At 38.6% G+C, this 23,872-nt stretch overlaps 1 protein-coding gene across 1 annotated transcript in view; it reads left to right on the top strand.

Annotated features, from left to right (window-relative positions):
- The window catches only part of LOC134350429 (exportin-5), a 119,581-nt gene that overhangs the window by 24,962 nt on the left and 70,747 nt on the right, over nt 1–23,872 (top strand). Inside the window, exons 5-13 of the mRNA XM_063055615.1 lie at nt 607–789; nt 1,993–2,019; nt 2,535–2,720; nt 4,007–4,083; nt 9,184–9,283; nt 21,318–21,401; nt 21,712–21,837; nt 23,192–23,282; nt 23,551–23,679. Coding sequence (XP_062911685.1) covers nt 607–789; nt 1,993–2,019; nt 2,535–2,720; nt 4,007–4,083; nt 9,184–9,283; nt 21,318–21,401; nt 21,712–21,837; nt 23,192–23,282; nt 23,551–23,679 — 1,003 coding nt within the window. The remainder of the gene's footprint in view (nt 1–606; nt 790–1,992; nt 2,020–2,534; nt 2,721–4,006; nt 4,084–9,183; nt 9,284–21,317; nt 21,402–21,711; nt 21,838–23,191; nt 23,283–23,550; nt 23,680–23,872) is intronic.

Below are 23,872 nucleotides of genomic sequence, written 5' to 3'. Positions count from 1 at the left end.
CAGGATGCTGTTGCCATTGAGGGAATGCAGGTTAGTAGACTGGTCCCAGGTTTGACAAAGTGAGGAGAGTGAGTAGACTGAAACTGCATTCTGTAGATTTGGAGAAATGAGAAGAGATTCCAAAGAAACATAGATTTCTTAAAGAACTTGACAGGCCAGAAGCAGGGAGGATGATTCTCTTGAAAAATCTAGGACCAAGGACAAAAATTGAGAACGAAACGTAGACTATTGCGGATTGGAGATGGGAGAAATGTCTTCATTCATCAGGGTAATGATGATTGGACTCTTCACTCTTGAGGATTGTAGAGGCTTAGTTGTAGCATGTAAAATAGTTTGATATTTGAGAATTGTGCTGGAGAGTGAAATTGAGATGGAATATCAACCATGATCTTGATAGATGGTAGAATAGGCTCAAGGGGTCAAATGGCCTATTCTGGTCATTCAGAAAAGAAGTTTTGATTTGAAAAGAGAGATCAGTCTCAAAATTTTGAAAGCCGTACACTTTTGCTTTTGGTTTTAATTCCCTTCCTGAAATAATCTCTGATTTGTTTTCTAATTGTGTAATCTGTTCAATGATGATCAATTTTGAAATTATTTTCTTTTCAGGAGACTCAAACAGAACTGGTAATGTTGATTCTATTGCGACTTGTAGAAGATGTGGTAACATTTCAGACTATACCCGTTCAGCGACGCAAGGATATCCAGCATGCACTGGCTCAAAATATGATGCAGCTCTTCAGTTTTCTATTAGACATCTTGCAGGAACACACACAGAATTACAAACAACTGGTAATTGACATACTTTTATTACTGTTGCCAGTCGTACTAAATGAAGTTCAAAACTTTCCTTTTAGAATATTTACGTAATGGAGTAGTGGCAGAAGTAGACAACCAGAAAATGTCAGGTTCATTTTCCCAATGTTAATCAATGCTGATGCCGTTTGAAGTTTGTTTCAATTTATCAGAGGAAGGAAAGGTAACTTGATGACAATGTGGAAGCAGGCAATCATCTAAAGAGACTTGTGAATTCCACTGCATACATTACCAAAATGTCATGGACAAGTGTAGAAAATAATTGAAAAGGATAGTGGAGCCCTGATCTTTGGAGATGAGACTACAAAACGTAGAAGTTGTGCCACAGTTTTGCAAATCTTTGTTAGTTCACACCTGTAGTTCTTTACGCAGTTTCGAGCACCTCGTCTTGGGAGTGTATGTTCTTGAACGGGTGGTTTTAGACTTGGCAAAGTAATTCTTGGATTCCAAGGGTTAATTTATGAAGTGAGATTGAGCAATATCGATCAAGGAGTGACTTGATTTCAGTTTTACCCATTTTGTGTGGGGATGGGTGGTCTATAAGAGTGGTTGTTAGTCCTATAAATAGCAAGGTTTCTCTGGTGACTCTATTCCTGTTGAGTGTAATTTAGGAGGTCAATTTTAAATTTAAAATTTATACATTTTTGTATGTTCAAAATATTTAGGGGTATAGGAGTTGATCCAGACATTTAATAAGGAGTCATAATGTTACAAATACTGGATTAGACTGGGGTAAATAATGTCACAAATAAGTTGCATCTATAATACACAATTGATGTGACATTTGTTGGAAAAAGAATGGCGTTGTGTGCAGTTAGGATTAATCTACCTTTGGTATATTTAATCACCAAAATTATATTTAGTCATTATGTAAATTTTCCATGGTGTGGATAAAGTATTGAAAATTCTTGGTTGGGATGCCTTTTGGACAAAGTATTATTATTCTTCAGCTCAGATGCTCCTATGGTAGACTGAATTGTTTATTTACTGGCCTGTTGCTTTTCTTGGTAAATGGCTAGTTGCAGAGATGTATGCTTTTATTGCATATAGTTGTGGATATCTTGTGAATTGTTTGACTGATTCCTTTGACTTAGCAATTTATCTGCGAATTTTTTGAGCCACTGTTTGTGCTATGTGTTTTAACTGTTTTTCTAAGATTTTGCTTTCAATTTCTTATAGAAAGGAAATGCTACTGAAGAAAGTAAGGTAGGCTTGCATTTACATTTTACCCTTTCATTTACAGCAACACATGTATCACCGTACAATGCTACCCCTGCACGCTTCTCTGAATAACAGTTTTGCAGTTGACTTTTCTGTGCTTGCAAGGCACATGAAAAGGCTGGTTTTAAGATGTAAAGTGAATTAAAACGATGTTGGAAATGCCGAGCAGGTCAGACTGCATCTGTGGGAAGAGATGCTTCAGCTTGAGGACACTTGCCTGTTCTGACTTGAGTGTTTCCAGAATTTTATATTTTTATCTGCAGTTTTTAAATATGAGCTTTAAGGCTCATCTTTTTTTCTTTCCTTCCAGATTAGCTTCCTTATTCATAGTCTAATCAGAGAATGTTTGGTTCCTATTCCCTCATTTAGGTTTAGTACTCGATATGTATGATCCTGCAGTAATAGGCATCATGTGTCTTATAAGTATTGCACATGTTTAATGTACTAGGTATGTGGTTATACACACAAGTTAATTTCCAACTTGTTTTCTCCCCATGCAGGCCAAGGCACACTGTCGCGTTGCAATAGCAACTCTTGGTACTCTGGCTGGATATGTGGACTGGGTTGCTTTGCACCATATTGCAGCTGATAGCTGCAAGCTGCTTGAAGTGCTGTGTATGTTACTAACTGAACCAGAACTGCAACTGGAGGCAGCGGAGTGTCTGCTTATTGCCGTGAGCAGAAAGGTAATACCTGACAGCAAAGAAATGATTAGGTCTGGGTTCCAGGAGATCAGATGCAAGGTGAAATACTGCAGCAAATGACCGGGCTCTTAAGAGCATTGATGTACAGAAGTGTCCTAAGTGCATGTCCATTGCTCCCTGAAAGTGCAACATACTGTAAGTGGATAAGTTGGTAAAGAAAGCATATAGCGTGCTAGCCTTCGTCATGTGGGGCACTGAAATCATAAAACTTTGGATAAGCTGCATTTGGTGTAGTGTGTGCAGTTCCGTAGCATTTAGGAACGATATAGAAGCTTTGTGGAGGATGCAGAAAAAGTCCAACAGCGTGTTGCCAAGCTTGGAGAAATTTTATTGTTTCTTCTGGATAGTCAGTGGCTGAGGAGTGTACTTGTAGAAATATCTAAAATTATGAGAAGTGGTGATAGGAGAGATAGTCACTTTCCCAAGATCCAGATTCCAAAGTAACAGATGGCATTGGTTTCAGGTGAAAAGAGAATGTTTAAAAGAGATGTACAAAGCAAGTATTTTTTTTGGAGTGCTAGGTGACTTAAGTGTGCTGTCAGGAGAGGTGATAGAAGCAGATAGACTAGCAATATTTAAGAGCCATTTAGACTGATGAACAGTCAGAATAGAGGAGTATGGATCATGCACATGTAGGTAGAATCATGGTTAGCATTGACATGGTGGGCTGAAAGGTCTTTTCCTATGTTGCACTGTTGTGTGTGTCCTAGAAATGGTTTAAACCTAAAGTGGGCTTCATTTATAATGATTTTTTTACCCACTGGTAAAATTTTAATGAATGAAGTGGCATTTGTTACAATATGCTTTTGAATGGACTACACTGAAATACTTCTGGATAAGCTTGAATCACTAAATTTTATGAGAATATAATTTAAAATTGCGATTGAAAGTGTTGAATTAGATTTGATATTTCAATATTGTTTGTGATTTGAATATTCTTACTTTAAATTTATGGTAGGGTAGAGTTATCAGTTGGTAGCCTAAAGTGTATTGTTTGAAAAACTTGCTTATACTTCTGCACAACACATTTTGATCCCATAATTCTTGGAAGTGTATCTAGTCAACATAAAAGTGTTGGGCAATTTAATCTTATCTTGGAGGTTTTCATAAGCAAGTGTATTTTAAATGCATAATGAAATTTGCATTATTGATTCATAAGGGACTTGTCCATTTGAATAGTTTCTGTCCTCTTTATTTTATGTAGAATATTGTGTAAGTGCAAAACTCTAAATTCATTTTCTCTGGCTTGTGCTTCTCTCATCTGTTAGGGCAAACTGGAGGATCGGAAACCTTTGCTGGTCCTCTTCAGTGATGCTGCCATGCACTGTATTTTGTCAGCTGCACAGTAAGTCTGTTTTCAGAAGTAATAATTTCATAAACCGTGTTACTTGAAATCATTTTTCTTGGCATTGGCCTTTAAAATGTCAAAATCAGGCTGATATCAAAATCATTGCCTGCAAGTTGTGTTTTTGGTTAGAAATTATTATTACACATTTTGGAGGGTAAAAGTAATCACCCCCCCAAAAAAAAACTGTAAGATAATGAAGATTGTCGAGGATAAATCAGAGATGTGTATTGGTATCAGTTGGCTTGCATAAAAATTAACTTCCCTTTTTTAATCTACCAATAACTGTGACTGGAAGTTACAAAAGCAAAACTGTAGTGTGGTATCATACTGTAGTGTGATACTTATGGTCTTTGAAAAGGCATGTGATGAAGTGCTTTGAATCAGACTTATTTGGAAGATAGAACAATATAAAAGAAAAACTTGATTACATATTAAGCTATGGATTGGCAATGATGTGCTTGTGCAATTTTTTTTCTGACTACGGGTAAATATATTGGTTTGGAATTAGCACTTTTATTTACATGACTTGAAATCAGATGAGTTTAGGGTGCAGGAGGAGTCATAAAAATAAAGTCTGAAATATTAATGAGAAAACATAATTACATTATTCACAAATGGAAAACAGGATAAAATATGCTTAATGCAAAATTTAGCAGTATGGTTTTCAGCAGGTCTGAGACACAGTTGAAGTGGGTTGATATGGCAAATTCATGTCCTTGTGTGAAACAATAAAAACAAGGTAATGGTATATTTTTAAGTCATTCATTAGCAGCGGAAAAAATTACAAATTCTTTGGGGGGGGATACTGAATTGAAGGAGAGGAGAAAGTAATTTTGCTTAGATATCAAGTCACTTGAGAGGTTTCACAGATCTAAATTCAATTACTGAAATATTAATTCTTGGCAAACTGACCTGCTGAGCCTCTGAGGAACAAATTGATTGCAGCTGAATTCAATCAAATAGAGCTGTTGTTGTAGGAATTATTTGGCACAGAGACAATAAAAGGGAAATATTAATGCTAAATCAAGAGTTTTACTGAGGACTTAGAAGTTTAAGGTTAAAGTATTTGAAAAAAAGAACCAGGTATGGGATACTTCAAAAAATTGTTAAGATTTAGAATACTTGAATAGAGGGGCTAATGGAATTTAATTCCATGGTAACTTAAAAAGACTGTTCATTAGAAATTTGTGTTGTGTGATTAAATTGGAAAATGTTCAAAGGTCCAATGCAGACCCAGTGGGCAATAGTTTACTTTTGCAATGTAAGATTGTGCATTTACTTAATGGAATATTTCAAAAACTGCTCTTTCTAAGATAGTAATACTGTTAACTGTAGGGCATTTGAAAATATTAAAGCTGTAGTCAAGAGGGAAATTCAGATTGCCAAAAGGCAGGTTGAGAAGGATATTGGTGAATGCTAAGATTGACCCCAAGAGATTTTTTTTCAATATTTTAGTAGTTAAAGAAAAATCAAGGAGGAAGTTAAGTGGATTAGGAATAATTATGCAGGGAAAGACATAGTGGATGCTCTTGACTCATATTTTGCTTAAGTATTCACCTGCAAAGATGTTAGGAGTAAGGTTGTTTTAAATGATTTAGAGACCTTAGGAGTGGGGTCCTACTTCAGTTGAAAAGGCTGAAAGTTAATAAATCTCAGGGGCAGTCAACAGATATCCAAGGGCACTTAGAGGTCTGTGATTATATATACAAACCCCTAACATGTATTTATCAAAAGTCATTGAAGACTGGTGAAATTCCCAAGGACTGGAAATGGGCTAATATCCCAGTGTATAAGAAGGGTGACTGCACTGACCCTGGTAACTAGGCCAGTAAGCTTAACTTGTATCGTCGGCAAGATAATGGAAACAGTAATAAAGAGTGAAATTGAAAAGCAGCTGATAAGAACAGGCATGTTAGCAGAAAGCCAGCATGGGTTCAGAAAAGGGAAATCATGCTTTACTAATATGCTAGAGTTCTATGAAGAGGCAACTAAAATTTATGATAATAATAGAGCGATGGATGTAATTGGACTTCCAGAAAGTTGTTGATAAGGTGCCCAACAGGAGGTTAATAATCAGATTACAGGAGGTACGGATTCAGGGTAAGGTATGTGAATGGGTGCAGAGTTAACTCAAAAACAGAAAACAATTAGTTCAGTAAGTTTCAATAGGTACATTTAATGTCAGAGAAATGTATACAATATACACTCTGAAATTATTTTTCTTTGCAAAGATCTACAAAACAGAGGAGGGCCCGTAGGAATGAATGACAGTTAAATGTTGGAACCCCAAAACCACCCCAGCTCTCCCCACCCATGCATAAGTAGCAGCAAAGCAATGGCCCCCCCCTTCCCCCACCAGCAAAAAGCATCGGCACCCCCCACCGAGCACTCAAGCATGCAGCAAAGCATCAATAAAGACACAGACTTGCAGTACCCCAAAGACTACTCGTTCACCCGGTAATTCAACATACCACAGGCTCTTTTTCTCCCTAATAAGGGAAAAAGAGGTGTGCAGGTTATGATGAGCGGATCATTTTCACACCCAAAAGATAATTAAAAGTGGGATTCTGCAGGGATCAGTTTTGGGATCGCTGCTGTTTAGATTTACATTAATGATTTGGATAAGCACATAACAAATAAACTAGTAAAGTTTGCCGATGACGCAAAATTTGGGGGATGGGCTGATCACATTCGGGCAACAGAATCAATACATTTAGATCTAAACAAAATCCAGATGTGGGCAGATAAATGGCAGATGAAATTTAAAGTAAGTAAATGTAAAGTACTTCTTCGCACAGAATTGGAAAGTCATCATTGTTTGACAAGTCGCTGGGGTCTCCTTGGGTCTGATGGTTGTAAATGTCTGAACAATACTCAAGTCCATTTCTTGAGAATGTCTTCATCATTTGTGAGTCAGCTTCCTCCTTTGTCTTGGATTGTGCTGACTTGTGACTGTCTGTTTAATGAGGTCCTTTACAATTTGAGATGCTTGCCTGCTGTTCTTGTTCAGGCTGTCCTTCTATTTCTGTACACAGTCTCTCAATCCAGTCTTCATTGGCCTTGATCGTGTTTTTCTGGATCTTGCAGATCTCTCTGTATGCTACAGCTCCTGTTGTTGTGTTCTTAGTTTTCTTCAGGTCTCTTCTAGCATCTCACATTTCTAGGATCTCCTCTGTTTTACAGGGTTGAGTTTTCCTACGGCTTTTTCAAGTATCTCATTGACCGTTTCTGTCATCACTTCATGAACTTAGCTGTCAACGTTTCTGCATCTTCGTCAAGCATCAGCAGTGGTGCAAATTTTCCATCATCGGTAGCTTTGAAGGATTCGACGATGGAGGCGTCCTTCTCTGTCCAAGTTGAATTTCATTCTGATGTTCTTGGGCTTCTTGACTTTCTTCAACCTGATTCTAAAGGTCATTATCACCAGGTTGTGGTCACTTCCAATATCAGCACCTGGGAACATCCTTGTTGTGGCTCACTTGATCCCAGACTGAAGCGGGTTCTGCACCAGTATGTAATCGATCTGGCTACGATGTATTCCATTGGGTGCATGCCAGACCCAGCATCATGATGTCTTGTGCTCTCCCAGAATGTTCGCAAGCACCACGTTGCAGCTGGCAAACTCAAGTTGGCATTATCTTTGCTTATCGGTTATGGCATTACAGAAGGGGCCACAGAGTTCCTTCCAGTCTTTCAGTGCATCTGGACCCACTTTGGCATTCCATTTCTCACCCCCCCCCCAAGATAAAATGTCCTTTTTGTCCACCTTGTCAATAGTGCGCTGGAGTTGGCTGCAGAATTCCTCCACTTAGTCATCTTCATGGTCAGATGTTGGTGCATAGGCCTGAATCACTGAGATGTAGAAAGGTGCTGCTCTAAGACGGATAGAAATAAGCCTGCTGGATACTGGACGGCACCCTAGTACTGAGTTCTTGATGCTCTTGTTGGCCAGAAATCCCACACCACTGATACGTTTGTCAAATTCTCCACTGTAGTATCGTATATGGCCTTTCTTAGTAAGATGTTCACCAAGGTTTTTTCCACCTGACATTTCAGAGTCCTATGGTGTGCCAGGTATACCCTTCTAGCTCATGCAAACTTGTGCAGTTTCCCTGCTTGGGCAAGTGTTCTCACTTTCTGTGTGGCTAATGAGATGTAGTTTCTCCCATGGATCTTCTGTGGTGAGGTTACACCAGTAGCGTACTTAGCACCTCTGCCCTCGTGTGCAACGGGTGAAGTGGTCCTTGGTGACCCTGGTGGCGACCAATCCAGTATGGGGTCTATTCTATGTTCATCATGCTGCGTGCCTTTGGCTGGTAAGGCCTGGCGGCGCCCATCCCTCTCCAGGACAGACCACAGCCAATGTCCTCCAACTCGGTGGCTTGACCTGGTCTTGAACATGTGACTGTTGTAGTTCTTTGGGGAACTCATCCAGTGACTTCGTCGATGAGGTCTTTCGCCCAGTGGTGCCATGCTAACGCCACCCTCTCATGTTGTTTAGCCCACCAACTAAAGAGGCATACCGCGGTGTGCTACTTCTCAGACATGAGAGATTGAGGAAATGGATGAGGACCAGTGAAGCCTGTTCACCCTTCTAGGTAGAGTGCAGCTGCCAGACATCAAAAGTACTTCTTCTGTCCAGACCCCACTACAATTCTGCAGGAGGAATTAGAAGCAACCATTAGAATGGGAAAGCTGCAGGAATAGACAACTTCCCAGCTGAGTTGATAAAACATGGAAGAGAGAAACTAATAGACATCCTGACCAATATTTGCAACAAAATCTGGCAGACTTGAGAATGGCCAATATCCTGGACAAAATAACTCGTCATTCTCCCCAAGAAACTGGTTAAAGGGAAATTTCAGGCTAACATCAGGAAGCATTTCTTTACACAGGACACATGGAACAAATTACTCAGTTGTGTAGATGAGAGTAGTACCTAAGAAACTTTCAAATCTAAACTCGATAGTTATTTCAATGCACCATGTCTGTAGGAATTTGGCAAGCTTTGTTGAACCAAATGGCCTGTTCTTGTCAAAAATTTTCTAATGTTCTAATTATCCATTTCAGAAATGATTGAACATTTTACTCTTGCAGGACAGCTCACGGAGCTGGGCTTGGGGAACAACACTACATCTTTTTAAAGAGACTTTGTCAAGTACTAACAGCCTTGGGTGGACAATTGACTGCATTGTGGGTATGTGCCTTATTTGTGTTTTTATGGTAACAAGCTGACAGCTACTGTATGTTTGCAGTATTGCCAATAGCTACAACCTCTGCTATTTCTGATGTCTTAATAAAATGTATTTATTAATTTTTTCACAAAAGTGAAATGTGGAATTGCACAGCATTGAGTATGGCATAAACAGACACAGTACCTTTTTAGATATAATTTTATCATCACACCTTAAACTCAAAGCTTGTGTTGTCTTCATGTTGCTAATTGCACGTCTACTGTTTTATAAGTAAGATTTGTGATCTATTCTTCTTAAAAATTACATATTGCAGTGATTGGCTGAATGGTAGTTTACTTTTACTGCTAAATTTTATTATCTTTTGAAATTGGAGGCAGTTGCTGAAATAATCACATGATTCTATGCTGATAGCTTATCAATATCATTGATTGCCATGCTGCTGGGAGCTGAAATCTCCTAACTCTGTATTAGTAGCCACCTTCAGGTGATCCAGGCTCTGCTGAGAATTTCTGCAGTGCTCCTGCATGGCTTGTTAAATACTGGGATGTATCTGGCTGAATGAGACCTGCCTTCAGTTGGGAGCAGGGAGCGGGAAGATTGTAGCTGTTGGGATAGAAGAAAATATTGAGCCACAGATTAAATTTCAAAGGAAATTTATTATCAATGTACATGTGTCACCATATACAACCCTGATATTTATTTTCTTGCGGGTGTTCACAATATAACCAAAGAAACAAAAAAAGTTAAAATAATGATAAATAAACAAACAAACAATAAATATCGGGCATGAGATGAGTCCTTGAAAGTAAGTCTGTAGATTGTGGGAACAGTTCAGCGATGGGGCGAGTGAAATTATCCCCTCTGGTTGAAGAGCCTGGTGGTTGAGAAATAATAACTGTTCCTAAACTTGGTGGTGTGGGTCCTGAGGCTCTTGTTACTTTTTATTTATTTATTGAGATACTGCATGGAGCAGGCTCTTCTGTTCCTTCAAGTTGTGCTGCCCAGCAACCCCAGCCTAATCACAGGATAATTTACAATGACCAATTAACCGACTAACCTGTAAGCCTTTGGACTGTGGGAAGAAAGCAGAGCACCTGGAGGAAACCCACGCAGTCACAGAGAGAACCTACTAATTCCTCTTTCTTCCTGATGGCAGTAGGGAGAAGAGAGAATGGCCTGGGTGGTGGGGGTCCTTGATGTGGAATGCTGCTTTCCTGTGACAATACTCTATGTAGATATGCTCAGTGGATGGGAGAGCTTTACCTGTGATGGACTGGGCCGTAACCATTTGTAGGATTTCCTGTCAAGGACATTGGTGTTTCCGTACCAGGCCGTGATGCAACCAGTCAATATACGTTCCATCAACATCTACAGAAGGACGTCAGAATTTTTGATGTCATGTGGATTCTTCTCAAACTTCTAAAGAAGTAGAGTGCTGCTGTTCTTTCTTTGTAATGGCATTTAGGTGCTGGACCCAGGATATATCCTCTGAAATGATGACACCGAGGAATTTAAAATTGCTGACCCTTTCCACCTCTGATCCCCTGATGAGCTCTGGCTCATGGACTTCTGGTTTTCTCCTCTTGAAGTCAATAATCAGCCCCTTGGTCTTGCTGACATTGAGTGAGAGGTTGTTGTTGTGACATCACTCAGTCAGATTTTCATTTTCCCTCCAATATTCTGATTTGTCACCATCTTTGATTCGGCCAACGACAATGGTGTCATCAGCGAACTTAAATATGGCATTGGAGACATCCTTAGCCTTGGTGATAAGTATAAGGTGAGTAGAACAGGGGTCTAAGCACACAACCTTGTGGTGGACCTGTGCTGATGGTGACTGTGGTAGAGATGTTGTTTTCAATCCAAACTGCAGGAAGGAAATCGAGAATCTAATTGCACAAGGAGGTACTGAGGCCTCAGTCTTGAAGCTTACTGATTAGTTTTGAGAGGATGATAGTACTGAATACCAAGCTGTAGTCCATAAGACCATAAAGATAGGAACAGAATTAGGAGAACTAGGCCATTTGGCACATCGAGTCTGCTCTGCCATTCCATCATGGCTGATCTTTTCTTTCTGTGCCCAGCCCCACTCCTTGGCTTTCTTCCTGAATTTTTGATACTGAGGGCAATCAAAAACCTGTCAGTCTCCGCCTTAAATACACCCAAAGACCTGGCCTCCACAGCTGCCTGTGGTAACAAATTCCATAAATTCACCACCCTCTGGTTAACGAAATTTCACCACATCTGTTTTGAATGAAATTTCCCTCTATGCTGAGGCTGTGCCGCCTTTTCCTCGACTCCACCACCATGGGAAATATCCTTTAAACGTCTACTCTTGTCTAGGCCTTTCAACGTTCGAAAGTTTTCAGTGAGATCCCCCCTCTCATCCTTCTGAATTCCAGTGAGTATAGGCCCAGAGCCATCAAACATTCCTCATATGAGAACCCTTTCATTCCCGGAATCATCCTTGTGAACCTCCTTTGAACCCTTTCCAATGCCAGTGCATCTTTTCTTAGATAAGGAGCCCAAAACTGATCACAATTTTCAAGGTGAGGCCTCACTAGTTCCTTACAGAACCTCAGCATCATATCCCTGCTCTTAAATCCTAGACCTCTTGAAAGTGAATGCTAACATTCCATTTGCCTTCCTCACCACTGACTCAACCTGCAGGTTAACCTTCAGGGTGTTCTGCACAAGGACTTCCAAGTCCCTTTGCATCTCAGATTTTTGGATTTTCTTCCTGTTTAGAAAATAGTCTGCACATTTATTTCTTCTACTAAAGTGCATGACCCTGCACTTTCCAAAATTGTATTTGATTTCCCACTTCTTTGCCCATTCTCCTAAACTGTCCAAGTTGGTCTGCAGCCTTCCTGTTTCCTCAACACACTACCAGTCTTCATATCATCTGCAAACTTGGCAACAAAGTAATCTATTCCATCATCTAAAACATTTATATACAGCATTAAAAGAAGCGGTCCCAACTCTGACCTCTGTGGAACACCAGTAGTCACTGGCAGCCAACCGGAAAAGTATTCTTTTATTCCTACTCGCTGATTCCTACAAACCAGCCAATGCTCCAACCATGCCAGTAACTTTCCTGTAGTTCTATGAGCTCTTAACTTGGTAAGCTGCCTCATGTGTGGCATCTTGTCAAAGGCTTTCTGAAATCCACATCCTCTGCGTCCCCTTTATCTTTCCTACTTATCATCTCCTCAAAGAATTCCAACAGGTTTGTCACGCAAGATTTTCCCTTAAGGAAATCATGCTGACTTTGTCCTATCTTGTCCTGTGTCACCAGTATTCCATAACCTCATCCTTAATATTGACTCCAACATCTTCCCAACCACTGAGGTCAGGCTAACTGGTCTATAAGTTCCTTTCTGCTGCCTCCCTCCTTTCTTAAAGAATGGAGTGACATTTGCAATTTTCCAGTGCTCTGGAACCATGCCAGAGTCCAATAATTCTTGAGAAGTCATTAACGTCTCCACAGTCTCTACCACTACCTCCTTCAGAACCCTAGGGTGTAGTTCATCTGGTCCAGGTGACTTGTGCACCTTCAGGTCTTACAGCTTTTTGAGCATCTTCTCCCTTGTAATAGTAACTGTGCTGACTTCTTTTCCCTCATGCCCCCTTGTTAGTGTGTTCCACAGTGAAGACTGATGCAAAATACTTATTTAGTTCATCTGCCATCTTGTTGTTCAGCATTGTTATTTCTCCAGCATCATTTTCCTATGTCCACTCCCATCACATACTTGTAAAAAGTTTTTACAAGTATATATATATATATATATATACTTGTAAAAACTTTTTCCATCCATCTCAATATTGTTTGCTAGCTTGCTTTCATATTTCATCTTTTCCATCTTAATGATGCTTTTAGTTGCTTTCTGTAGGTTTTTAAATGCTTCCGAATCCTCTATTTTCTTGCAAGTATTTGCTTTATTGTATGCCTCTTCTGCTTTTACATTAGCTTTGACTACCCTTGTCAGCCATGGTTGTACTATTTTGCCATTTGAGTATTTATTTTTGTAATTTATTTTTTATTGAAGTTCATCACCAAACAAACATTTCCATAAGATGTATTTCAGATACTGTACATATATTTCATAGTCATATTTGCCACAAATCTCCACATAATATTTATCTGAAGTATACATTTATAGAAAAGAGAGGAAAGAAAGAAGCAAAAGGAGAAAACTATGTACAAGTAGGGATTGCTTCTATTTTACAACATATTCATTGATTTGTGAGAGTAAAATCAGGCCTATGAGGTGTTATGTAGTTAAACCATTTTTCCCAGTATGAATCAAATTGTTCCAACTTATGATTAACAGATGCTGTTATCTTCTCCATTTTGTAAATGTCTATTGTAATTTCCATCCATGCATTGAAAGTTGGGCTCTCCTGTGATGACCAATTCCTGGAAAGAGTCTTTTTATCAGCCACCAGCAGTATATTCATTAAATATTTATCTCTTTTCAACCATTCTTGAGGTATATAGCCAAAATATATGGTCTTACTCTGTAAGGATATTTCACATTTAAAGATGTCTTATAGGGCATTGTGTATCCCACTCCAATAGGCTTTGATAACGGGGCATTCCCAGAAAATATGATAATGGTTTCCATTTTGATTTCCACAATTTCTCCAGCAAACAGGGAGGTTACTATCATAATGGGATTTCTAAGAGGGTGTAATAAAATGTCTTATCAAGTTTTTCCATCCAAACTCCCTCCATTTCTGTGAACTAGTACACTTCCATTGATACCTCCATATTGTTCATTCTTCCTCGGATATTATTATCCCTCCTTCCTTCTCCCATTTTGTTTTAATGTATGAAGTCGAATGTGTTTTAAGATTTGACAAACCCTTATACACGCTTGAAAAAATTCTACTACCGTTATCTGAATTATATGCTTTTCTAAATAGCTCTATCAAACGTGTACTTGCTTTGGTTAATCGCATCTGTAGATATCGATAGAAGTCTTGTTTTTCTAATAAGTGTTTCTCTTTAAGCACTTCAAAACTGAACAGTGTTCCTTCTTTCATTATATTGCAAGGAACTGTTATTCCTTTAGCTGTCCAGTCCTTAAATCTAGCATCCAGTTTATTCGGCGTAAAATCCGAGTCAGATGCACACCATTTAAGAATTGCAATATCTCCCTCTAGTTTTTATGTTCTTTTATAATAGTTTTCCATATTTTAAGAGTCCATTTCACCCATGGGTTATCAATAGTATTTATATAAATTTGTAGGTTGTTATCAGCCAAAATTGCCTGTATGGGGATGGAAAGTATCCTCTCTTCAATGTTTTTTTATTGAACGTCATATGATGGGTTGCGCCAGCATATCACAGCTCTCAACCGTGCTGCAAAATAATAATCTCTATGAGAAGGTAGGCCCCATCTCCGCTTCTCCTTGGCTAATTGCAAAGTTTTGAGACGAACTCTAGGCCTTTTACCTTGCCATATATATCTTGATAGCATCTTGTTCCATTCATTGAATTGATTTTGGTTAATCTCTATTGGTAGGGTCTGAAAGAGATATAATAGTCTGGGCAGTATGTTCATTTTAATGGATTCAATCCTGAACTGAGACTAAAAAAAGGAATTAAGTTCCATCTTGTTATATCTTCCTTAGTTTTTTATATATAGGCGGATAATTGCATTCTGATAATTTTGCCAAATCTTTTGGCATAATGATGCCCAAATATTTGAAAGACTCTTGTTTGTCATGCCCAGGGATATCTACTTTCAATTTCTTTTGGTGGATTATAGTTATATGAAAGTAATCGGGTTTTATCTCTGTTGATCTTGTATCCTGATAATTGGCCGTATTGTTCAAAGGATTGCATCAACTTAGGTAAAGAGTATGTTGGTTGCCCTAGATAGATCAAAATGTCATCCGCGTAACAGGCCAATTTATGCTTTGTCCCTTTAATAGTAATTCTCCTGATACCTTCATTTTGTCTGATGTATTGAGCTAATGGTTCCAGATATAATGCGAAGAGTAGCGGTGACCATGCACAACCCTGACTCGTGCCGCTTTCTAGGGTAAAACTATTAGATAAATATCCATTGATTTTAATCCTAGCAGTAGGATTGTCATGTAGTGCCTGTATAGTTTTAATAATTGTGTCATGTAAACCAAATCTATGTAAAGAAAATTCCAATTAACCGAAATAGATTAGATTAGATTCAACAACTTTATGGTCATTGTGCTGAGTACAGATACAAAGCCAATGAAATGCAGTTAGCAACTAACCAGAAATGCAAAGAATAGTGTTATCTACAAAATAACACTAATGCCTTTTCAAATGCCTTTTCACTGTCCACACTTATCACTATTGCTTCAATTTTATTTTATTTGTATATGATTCATAATGTGAAGTGTTGCTTTGTATATTGTCTTGTGTTTGGCGTTGTTGTATAAAACCTGTCTGGTCATTATGATTCAGTGTGGGTAGAAACTCTTCTAATCGTTTGGCCATGATGGAGGTAAATAATCTATAATCCACAATTAGAACAGATATTGGTTTAAATGACCGACATTCCATTTTATCCTTGCCTTCTTTCGGTATAGCTGAGATTATCGCCTCCTTCCAGCTGGGTGGCATTTGTGCCTTTTTTAGAGCCCAGTTCAGTGTGGGGAGTGAAACAGGAATTAACTCATTTTTAAATTCTTTATACCATTCTGCCATATATCCAGCTGTTCCTGGTGTCTTGCCTAATTAAAGCCCACTAATTGCAGTTTTTAGTACAGCTTCAGTTATGTCAGCAGTCATCGTTCAATTTTGTTCTAGTACCACTCTCTGGCTTCTCCCACAATGCCAATGTCTAATCCAATTTACTACCTCATCCTGAATGCTGAGCGACTAAACCTTCTTGATCAACTACCCATGGGAACCTCATCAAACACCTCACCTAAAGTCCATGTAGACAACATCCAATACCTTGCCTTCATCAACTTTCCTGGTAAATTCCTCGAAAAACTCCCATTAGGCTAGTTAGATATGACTTACCATGCACAAAGCCTTATTGACTCTCCCTAATCAGTGTGCGTATATACATACTCATATAACCTTAGAATGCCTTCCAACAACTTTTCCACCACCGATGTCAGGCTCACTGGCCTATAATTTCCATGTTTGATTTTAGAGCCTTTTTTAAACAGTGAAACAACATTAGCTGTCCTTCAATCCCCTGATACCTCACCTGTCATTAAAGATTATTTAAATATCTTTGCTGGAGCCTCTATTTTCTGCGCTTGTGTCCCACAGGGTCTGAGGGAACATCTTGACAGGCCCTGGGGGTTTATCCACCCTAATTGGCTTAAGACAGCAAACATTCCTCCTCTGTAATCTGTATAGTGTTTATGACCTCACTGCTGCTTTGCCTCGCTTTTTTTTTAGCGTGTGCCTGTGTGCGTGCGGGTCTGTGTGCGTGCGTGCATCGGTGATGATGTCTTTTTCATGGCTTTTACAAGGCGCAGAGCGAGAGAGAGACTGTGTAGCACGCCACTCTTCACACAGACATTTTTGCAGTATTTTTCCCTTTTTATTTTATGAGGTCGAGTTGTGATCTCGACACTCAACCCGGCACGGATGGAAAGCATACTCGGGAGCGGACCTGACTGGTTTCGAACCCGGGAACCTCCGCTCCTGGGTCCGGCGCCGATATCATTGTGCCACCAGCCGGCCCTTGCCTCACTTATATAGTCTCTTTTCCCCTCTCCTGAGTAACTGTAGATGCCAAAAATCCATTTAATATCTTCCCCCACCTCTTTTGGCTCCACGCACGTGAACCAGAGGACTGATTTTTGTCCCTTGCAATCCTTTTGTTCTTTACATCTTTGTAGAATCCCTTAAGGTTCTCCTTCACCTCACCTTGTGCCTTTTAGTTGTCCTGATTTCTTTAGTGTTCTCTGGCATTTTCTAAACTCTATAAGTACTTCATTTGTTCCTATCTGCCTATACCTGCTATACACTTTTTTTTCTTAACTAGAGCCTGAATATCTCTTGAAAACCAAGGTTGCTAAATCTGTTATCTTTACCTTTTATTCTGACAGGGACACACAAGCTCTGTACTCTCAAAATTTCACTTTAAGGTTTCTCACCTGTTAAGTGCACCTCTGGTCAGAAAACAGCCTGTCCCGATCCATGCTTGCCAGATCCTTTCTGATATCATCAAAATTGGCCTTTCTCTAGTTCAGAATCTCAAATTGCAGACCAGACCTACCTTTTCCATATATACTTTGAAACTAAGGTCATTATGATCACAAGATGCAAAGTGTTCCCCTACACAAGCTTCTGATATCTGCCCTGTCACATTTCCTAATAGGAGATCATTGGACAACAAATTTTTTCGAAGTGTGGCTTCCTCAGAATTTTTTTTCAGACTACTTGTATCATATAGAAATTTGGAGAAACAATTTAACTTTTATTAAATATAATGCATTTAATTGCATAATAGTGCTGATGCTTTGTTCAACTAAGCTGAAAATGTTTTGTTGATGATTTTCGTTTGTACTCGGTGTCTGAGGGTTCTCTCTCGCTTAAATGTCCAAGATTAATCAGCCAGCATTGATGGATTCCAGTTGCCCAGATCATCATTTCTCCATGACTGCAGTGCCTGCCGAAACCTTTCTCCATGTTCGCCATTGACAGCGCCAAGATTTGCAGGGAAGAAGTCGAAACGGGAATGTAGAAAATGAATCTTTAGTGATATGTTGCACTTAATGGTTTTGTATGCTTGAAGCATTTGGTTAACCAGCTGCACATAGTTTGGTGCTCTGTAGTTGCCACTAAAATTTTCAACTGCACCCTTGAATACCTTCCATGGGAATTTCTCCGTTTTTGCTGTAAGTTCTTCGTACTACTTGTGATTGACCTGTCTGATTTGCGGACCAACAAAAATGCCGCCTTAGCATCAGTTATTCTGGGAAATAGTTCTCAAAAATCAAAATCCCTCATGAAAATTTATAACATTTCTAAAAACATGCTTGATCTGCCCTGCTTCTGCATGCCTGGACAAGACATAAAAATTTCCAGCTTGCATTGTTGGCAACTTTTGAATTGACTTGAATTATGACTTGAAATAACAAATATAGGCCAATTAAATTGGTGCGTGATAGAGAAATTTCATGGTGATTTTAATAATCAGCAGCCCAAAATCCATAAGCAATCTGGAAGTAAAATCTTTGTTGGCTAGTGTTATCACAATTGCTTATTAGGAATTCCCTGTACTGATTCATCATCATCAGGTGCCATGCCCAGTTTGAGCTTTGACTGCCATGGCCCACACACTCCTGTTTTGGGTCAAGTGGATCAATTCATTGGTATTCATTTCCAGTTCTCTGGCTGCTGTCTCCATCATCGTTTGTCTTTGTCTTCCTCTTGCTTTCTTCCCTTCCATCTTTCCCATAATTACCGTGCATTCTAATTCCTCTTTCCTAATCACATGTCCAATGAAGTGATGTTGCCTTTTCATGATGTCATACGTTATTTCTCTTTTTGTGTTTGCTTTGTTCATGACATCCTTGTTTCGTCCATGATATTCTTTGCATCCTCCTCAAAAACCACATCTCTGCTGCTACAATTCGTTTCCTCATGTTACTAGATATTGTCCAATATTCTGAGCCATATAACTTAACTGGATAAACATAACATTTCAGTACTCTGAGGCGGGTTGTCATGCCGAGTTTAGTGTTGGTCAGTATACTCTTCATTCTCGTAAAGGTGTCTTGTCATCCCTATTCTTCTTTTGATGTCCATGTCGCTCCTGCCAGCTGATGTCACCCAGCTTCCTAAGTAGCAAAAGTTCTGTACTTGTTTTATGTCTTCCCTGTTTATTCTCAGCCTGCAGATAGGATTCTCCTTCTTTTTGGATATCACCATAATTCTGTCTTTTTGCAATTGATGACCCATTTTTGCACTTTCTTCAACAACTATATCAATTAAGTTTTGTAGTTCTTCCTCGGTACTTGCAATTAACACAGTGTCATCTGCATATCTGAAATTATTGGTTTTCACCGCCAACTTTGATTCCTAAGATGTCTCTTATTTTTTGTAATATTGTTTCACTGTACACATTAAATAAATCACTGTACTGATTAAGGAAACTTTTCTGAATGCATTCGACAGACTCTATCCCATCTAGTCTTTTACAGTAAGAGAGTCTCAGACAATATGGGGAAAGTTAAAATCACCTGTCACAACCTTGTGTTTCTTGCAAGTCTGCAATCTCTCTACAATCCTGCGGACTATTAGATGGTCTATTATGTAGACCCATTAATGTGGTCTTACCTTTCTTATTCCTCAGTTGCACATGTAAAGCTTCTGCGGCTGAGTCCTGCAGTCTGTCTTGACTGAGCACTGCTGTGACATTCTCCCTGACTGGTAATGTTACCCCTTCCCCATTAATCCCTTCACTCTGTCACATCTATAACAGTGGAACCCTGGAATATTGAGCTGAATGCCCCACAATCAAGTCTCACTAATGGTTAACAATATCATAAGTAGAAGAGTTGTTGATCCTTGCCCTGAGCTCATCTGCCTTTCCTACAATACAGTGTTTGGTACTATCTGGTTGTGGAGCTGCTTTTTGCGTGTACAGTATACATGTGTTCATTTATGTGAGGTCTTGTGGCTAAGAAGAGTAATGTTTAGAAACCTCATAAGGAAAAGTGTACTGCCTTGACTTGCACTCCTGTTTTCCCAACGCTGTATCCAAACTGACTTCACTCTCCTTTATTTTCAGGAAAAAAGGATAATTAGATTGTTATCTTTGCTGTAAATGAATTTGAGGTTGGATACTGACATGAGCTTCAAATTCACTCCACGTGTATTTCATTTGATGTAGACCTAGGAACAATGATCAATTGTTGTGGGTTATAGAATTGCTGTGAGGTGCATGTGGGTGAGATGGTTTTAAATGATGTCATTGCTGGTGTGCATGAGGTGCTGATGAAGTTGCTTCCCCTGCAGGCTAGTGAGATCAGCATTGTATGGGATTCAAAGGGCTGGACTGTTCATCAGCTAGTGTTATTGAAGTGCCAGGTTGCTGTAACTCAAATCTACTTCATAAATTGCTTGTTCTTGATGAAAACACCAGGTATGGTGGAAATGTTGGGGAATGTGTGTTTCAATTAATCACACTGAGCTTGTTGCTATAGGTCAATAACTGGTCTTTTAATCTTATTCATATAAGTACAATGAAGAATGTATCCAGCTCCACATTGTGTAAGTTGTAGCCAAACGCTACAGCCAATTGGGACGGGAGATGAAAGCCATCTTACCTTTGTAAAGAATTATTTTCCGGAAACATGAGATCAATGCGTTTGCCAAATATAAATTTGCATAGGATTGGTAACATCAGTTTTTCAAAATTTTGGGGAGTGGGTTTCTCTTCATGGGGAAAGCGGGAACAGTTTTATTGGGTGGGCTTCCCTTGAACCAAACAGGGACCAGAGTTGTTAACTAACTAACGTTGCAAGTATCATTAGAGTACGAGCTGGGTAGGTTAATGGGACTAAAAGCAATTGGGTCCCTTGTACTCGAGGACCTACATGCTGTAGCATTAAAAGAAATCATTGAATAGAATTGGCGTTTTGAATTCCCATGCTTCTGTGTGGAGGAATAGCTGGCATATCATTTTTCACTGGGTAATATTGAGCTACAGCATTAATATAGGAGATTGAGAGAACCGTATTCCAACTAAGCAAAATTGACATTTATTTTGATTGAAATCATTATTGAAAATGTTAGTTTTCTCAGTAAACAGTAGATGGTAAAGGGAGCTCTTACTTGGTATGAGAAATATAAGGGTTCATGCCCTCCAAGAAAAGATGCAAGCATGGAGATTGAGATTAAGCTACTGAACAGAAAAGTGTCAGGATAACACAAGAATCCTCGTTGTTGGCACTGGGGCCTCAACTATTTGCAGGTTAATTTTATTAGTGTAGGGAAATTATTTTTTTAAACAAATGCGTGCCTGCCAATATTGTATTAATTTATTTTTATCCTTTTTTTTTCTCTAGGGTACTGATAAAGATGTCGGCCAACCTCCCAATTTTAACAAATATTTACAAGCATTCTTGGCTTTTACTAATCACCCCAGTCAGGTAATTGTAACTCTCTTAAGTATGGTGCAGATATCTAGTGATAATGTACCTTCAATTTGCATAGTGACTAATAATCATTGTAAGCTAGTGTTTTTGATCTTTTGTGTGTAATAGTTTTAGTTTTCTGCCCTTAGGTTTTAATATCTGCCTTATGTATGTTCTCTAAAATGCAAAATTCATTTGCAACGTACCTTAATGTATAATAGGAATAAGTTATTTGCTTGAATGCTCCAATTTGATTATTCAGTCCAGAGTGAGAAAAAATCACAGACTAAAACTTAATCATATAATTCAATTTTTTTTTGTTCAGTACTTAAGGTCTTCAACACAGATAGCTTGGTGTTCATTTTTAAGACATGAACATGTCTCTAAGGATCCTGTTTTGCTGGAGGTCATTCCACAATTGTTACATGCAACAATGGCGAACCTTCTGAAGGTATGCAGGCTTGTTCATTGGCTTTTTATTAGTTTCCCAATTTTGTTCAGCTTGTGCTCTTCTCTTTTAAGGAAACTTGTCATAAGTTGTGCCAGTCCTTTGAGACGAAGCTAGCTTACTCCACTCTGATGACCTTAAAATATACAGAACCAGTGAGGCCACTGTGGGAGGAACAGACTCTACATTGTACCAGACGGGTAGTTGCGTAGTTTGTGAAGTGACGCACTCCTGCCATTTCGTCTGGGTTTCCATATCCTGTTGTTTTGTGGATTTGAAGTTCCAAGTGGCATTTTAAGGGCTCCTCTGTGTAGCTGTGCCACTCCCATAGATTTGTCCATAACTTTACTTTCAAGGAGACCAAGAACTTTGTTGGGTAAGAAGTTATTGAGTGAATAGACAAAGGTTAGTGGTCAGAGTAGTGTCTATGTAGGAGACTGATGTCAGATACATAAACTAAATGACTTTCCATCGAAGCTGACGAAGTGTAGTAGGGCTTCAGTATTGGGGATGCTGTGTCGGTAAATTGAAATTGATAAACTCAGCAGATATTTATAAGGCTCTTGCTTTGTGAAGGGCAGGCCCATCGTTTTGAAATAGATGGAATGCATGCTACCTTTTGGGGAGCAACTCTTCGGCTTCGTGGAGAATGTAGTTAAGGTGGACCTTTTCAATAAACCGACTTTTCCAGCATTGAATTCTCTGTACTTGCTACAGCAGAATTTGTTGTCTTTCTCAAAAACTATTATGAGATCCTTTGGTATATACTCTCCTTTTCCCAGATGTGGACTAAACGTAGTAGGTTTGTGACTTAAATTTTTGTACTTGATTCGTGAATTGTCTTAGAAGATAACAAGATGCTTCTGTTGTCTGAGAGCCAACTAAACTTAAAGGTTTAAAGATTTAAAACTAAATCTAAATTTACTACTTCTGATAGCAAAACTTGCCAAAGAATACAAAATAAACTTTCACTTGCCTGTTTCTTGTTATGTAGGGTATGGAAGCCATTCGGCTAATGGATTATTTTTGCCATTTTTCATACTTTGGGATATTGCAAGCTCAGGCTTTTACTTCCTACTAGAAGCATGGAATCCCATACTAAACTGAAAAAAAAATTGAACAGGAAGCATAATAATATTATTGATCTAAGTATTGCTAGGGATTATAAAGGGCCTTGATGATTAAATGGATTAATAACCATACTGACATGAACATTTCTGATTATAGCTAAGCAAATAATTGTCATTTAAGAGCTTAGCTTAATTTTCTTTAATTCCGTCAACATTTATTGTGTTTGAATTTGCAGGAAGAAATTGTATGGAGAACTTTTTCTTTAAACATTTCCTTTTTTAATCAGGTTGGATTTCCTTCTAAGAGTGACAGCCCGAGCTGTGAATATTCCCGTGTAGATTTTGACAATGATGAAGATTTCAATGCATTTTTCAATTGTAAGTTCTTGTAACAACATAACTATTGTGTGGTTCTATTTTCTTAAACTGTTTGTTCTCTATCATGATATTCTGCTAGTTTTCTTTGTTTTTCTTTTGGTGAGTTATAGAATTGAACCTTTTAAGAGTGATGTTTAATTCTTATTATTCATATTGGCATGCTTTGTAGTTAGATGGAGCATTAGCCTGTGGTTGAGGTAGCCTATTGAAACATTTTGAATTTAACAGTGATAGAAATGTTTTATGTGGAGTAACTTGTGTTTTGCAGCATTCAGAGCACAACAAGGAGAAACTATTAGACTCTCTTGCCGTTTAGCACCAATGACTGGATTCAACATGGCTTCAGAGGCATTGCAGTATCAGCTTACAGCACTGATTGATGTTGGTCCAACTATGTGTAAGATTTAAGAATTGTTTCGCTTTTTGGATTGTTTATTGTTATGATTATTAGTTAAGAACTGGGAGTAGTTAGAAATTCTAAATTTATTGTTATAATGACTTAGTGTATGTTGTTAGCCATTTTTATTAAAATTAAAGAAATTTAAAGATTAAAGATCAGCTTTATTTCTTACATGTACTTCAAAACATAC

The sequence above is a fragment of the Mobula hypostoma genome, chromosome 8 (genome assembly GCF_963921235.1).
Source record: "Mobula hypostoma chromosome 8, sMobHyp1.1, whole genome shotgun sequence".
Taxonomy (NCBI): Eukaryota; Metazoa; Chordata; class Chondrichthyes; order Myliobatiformes; family Myliobatidae; genus Mobula; species Mobula hypostoma.
Note: the sequence above shows the minus strand (reverse complement) of the source record. Positions and strands in the feature narration are given on the sequence as shown.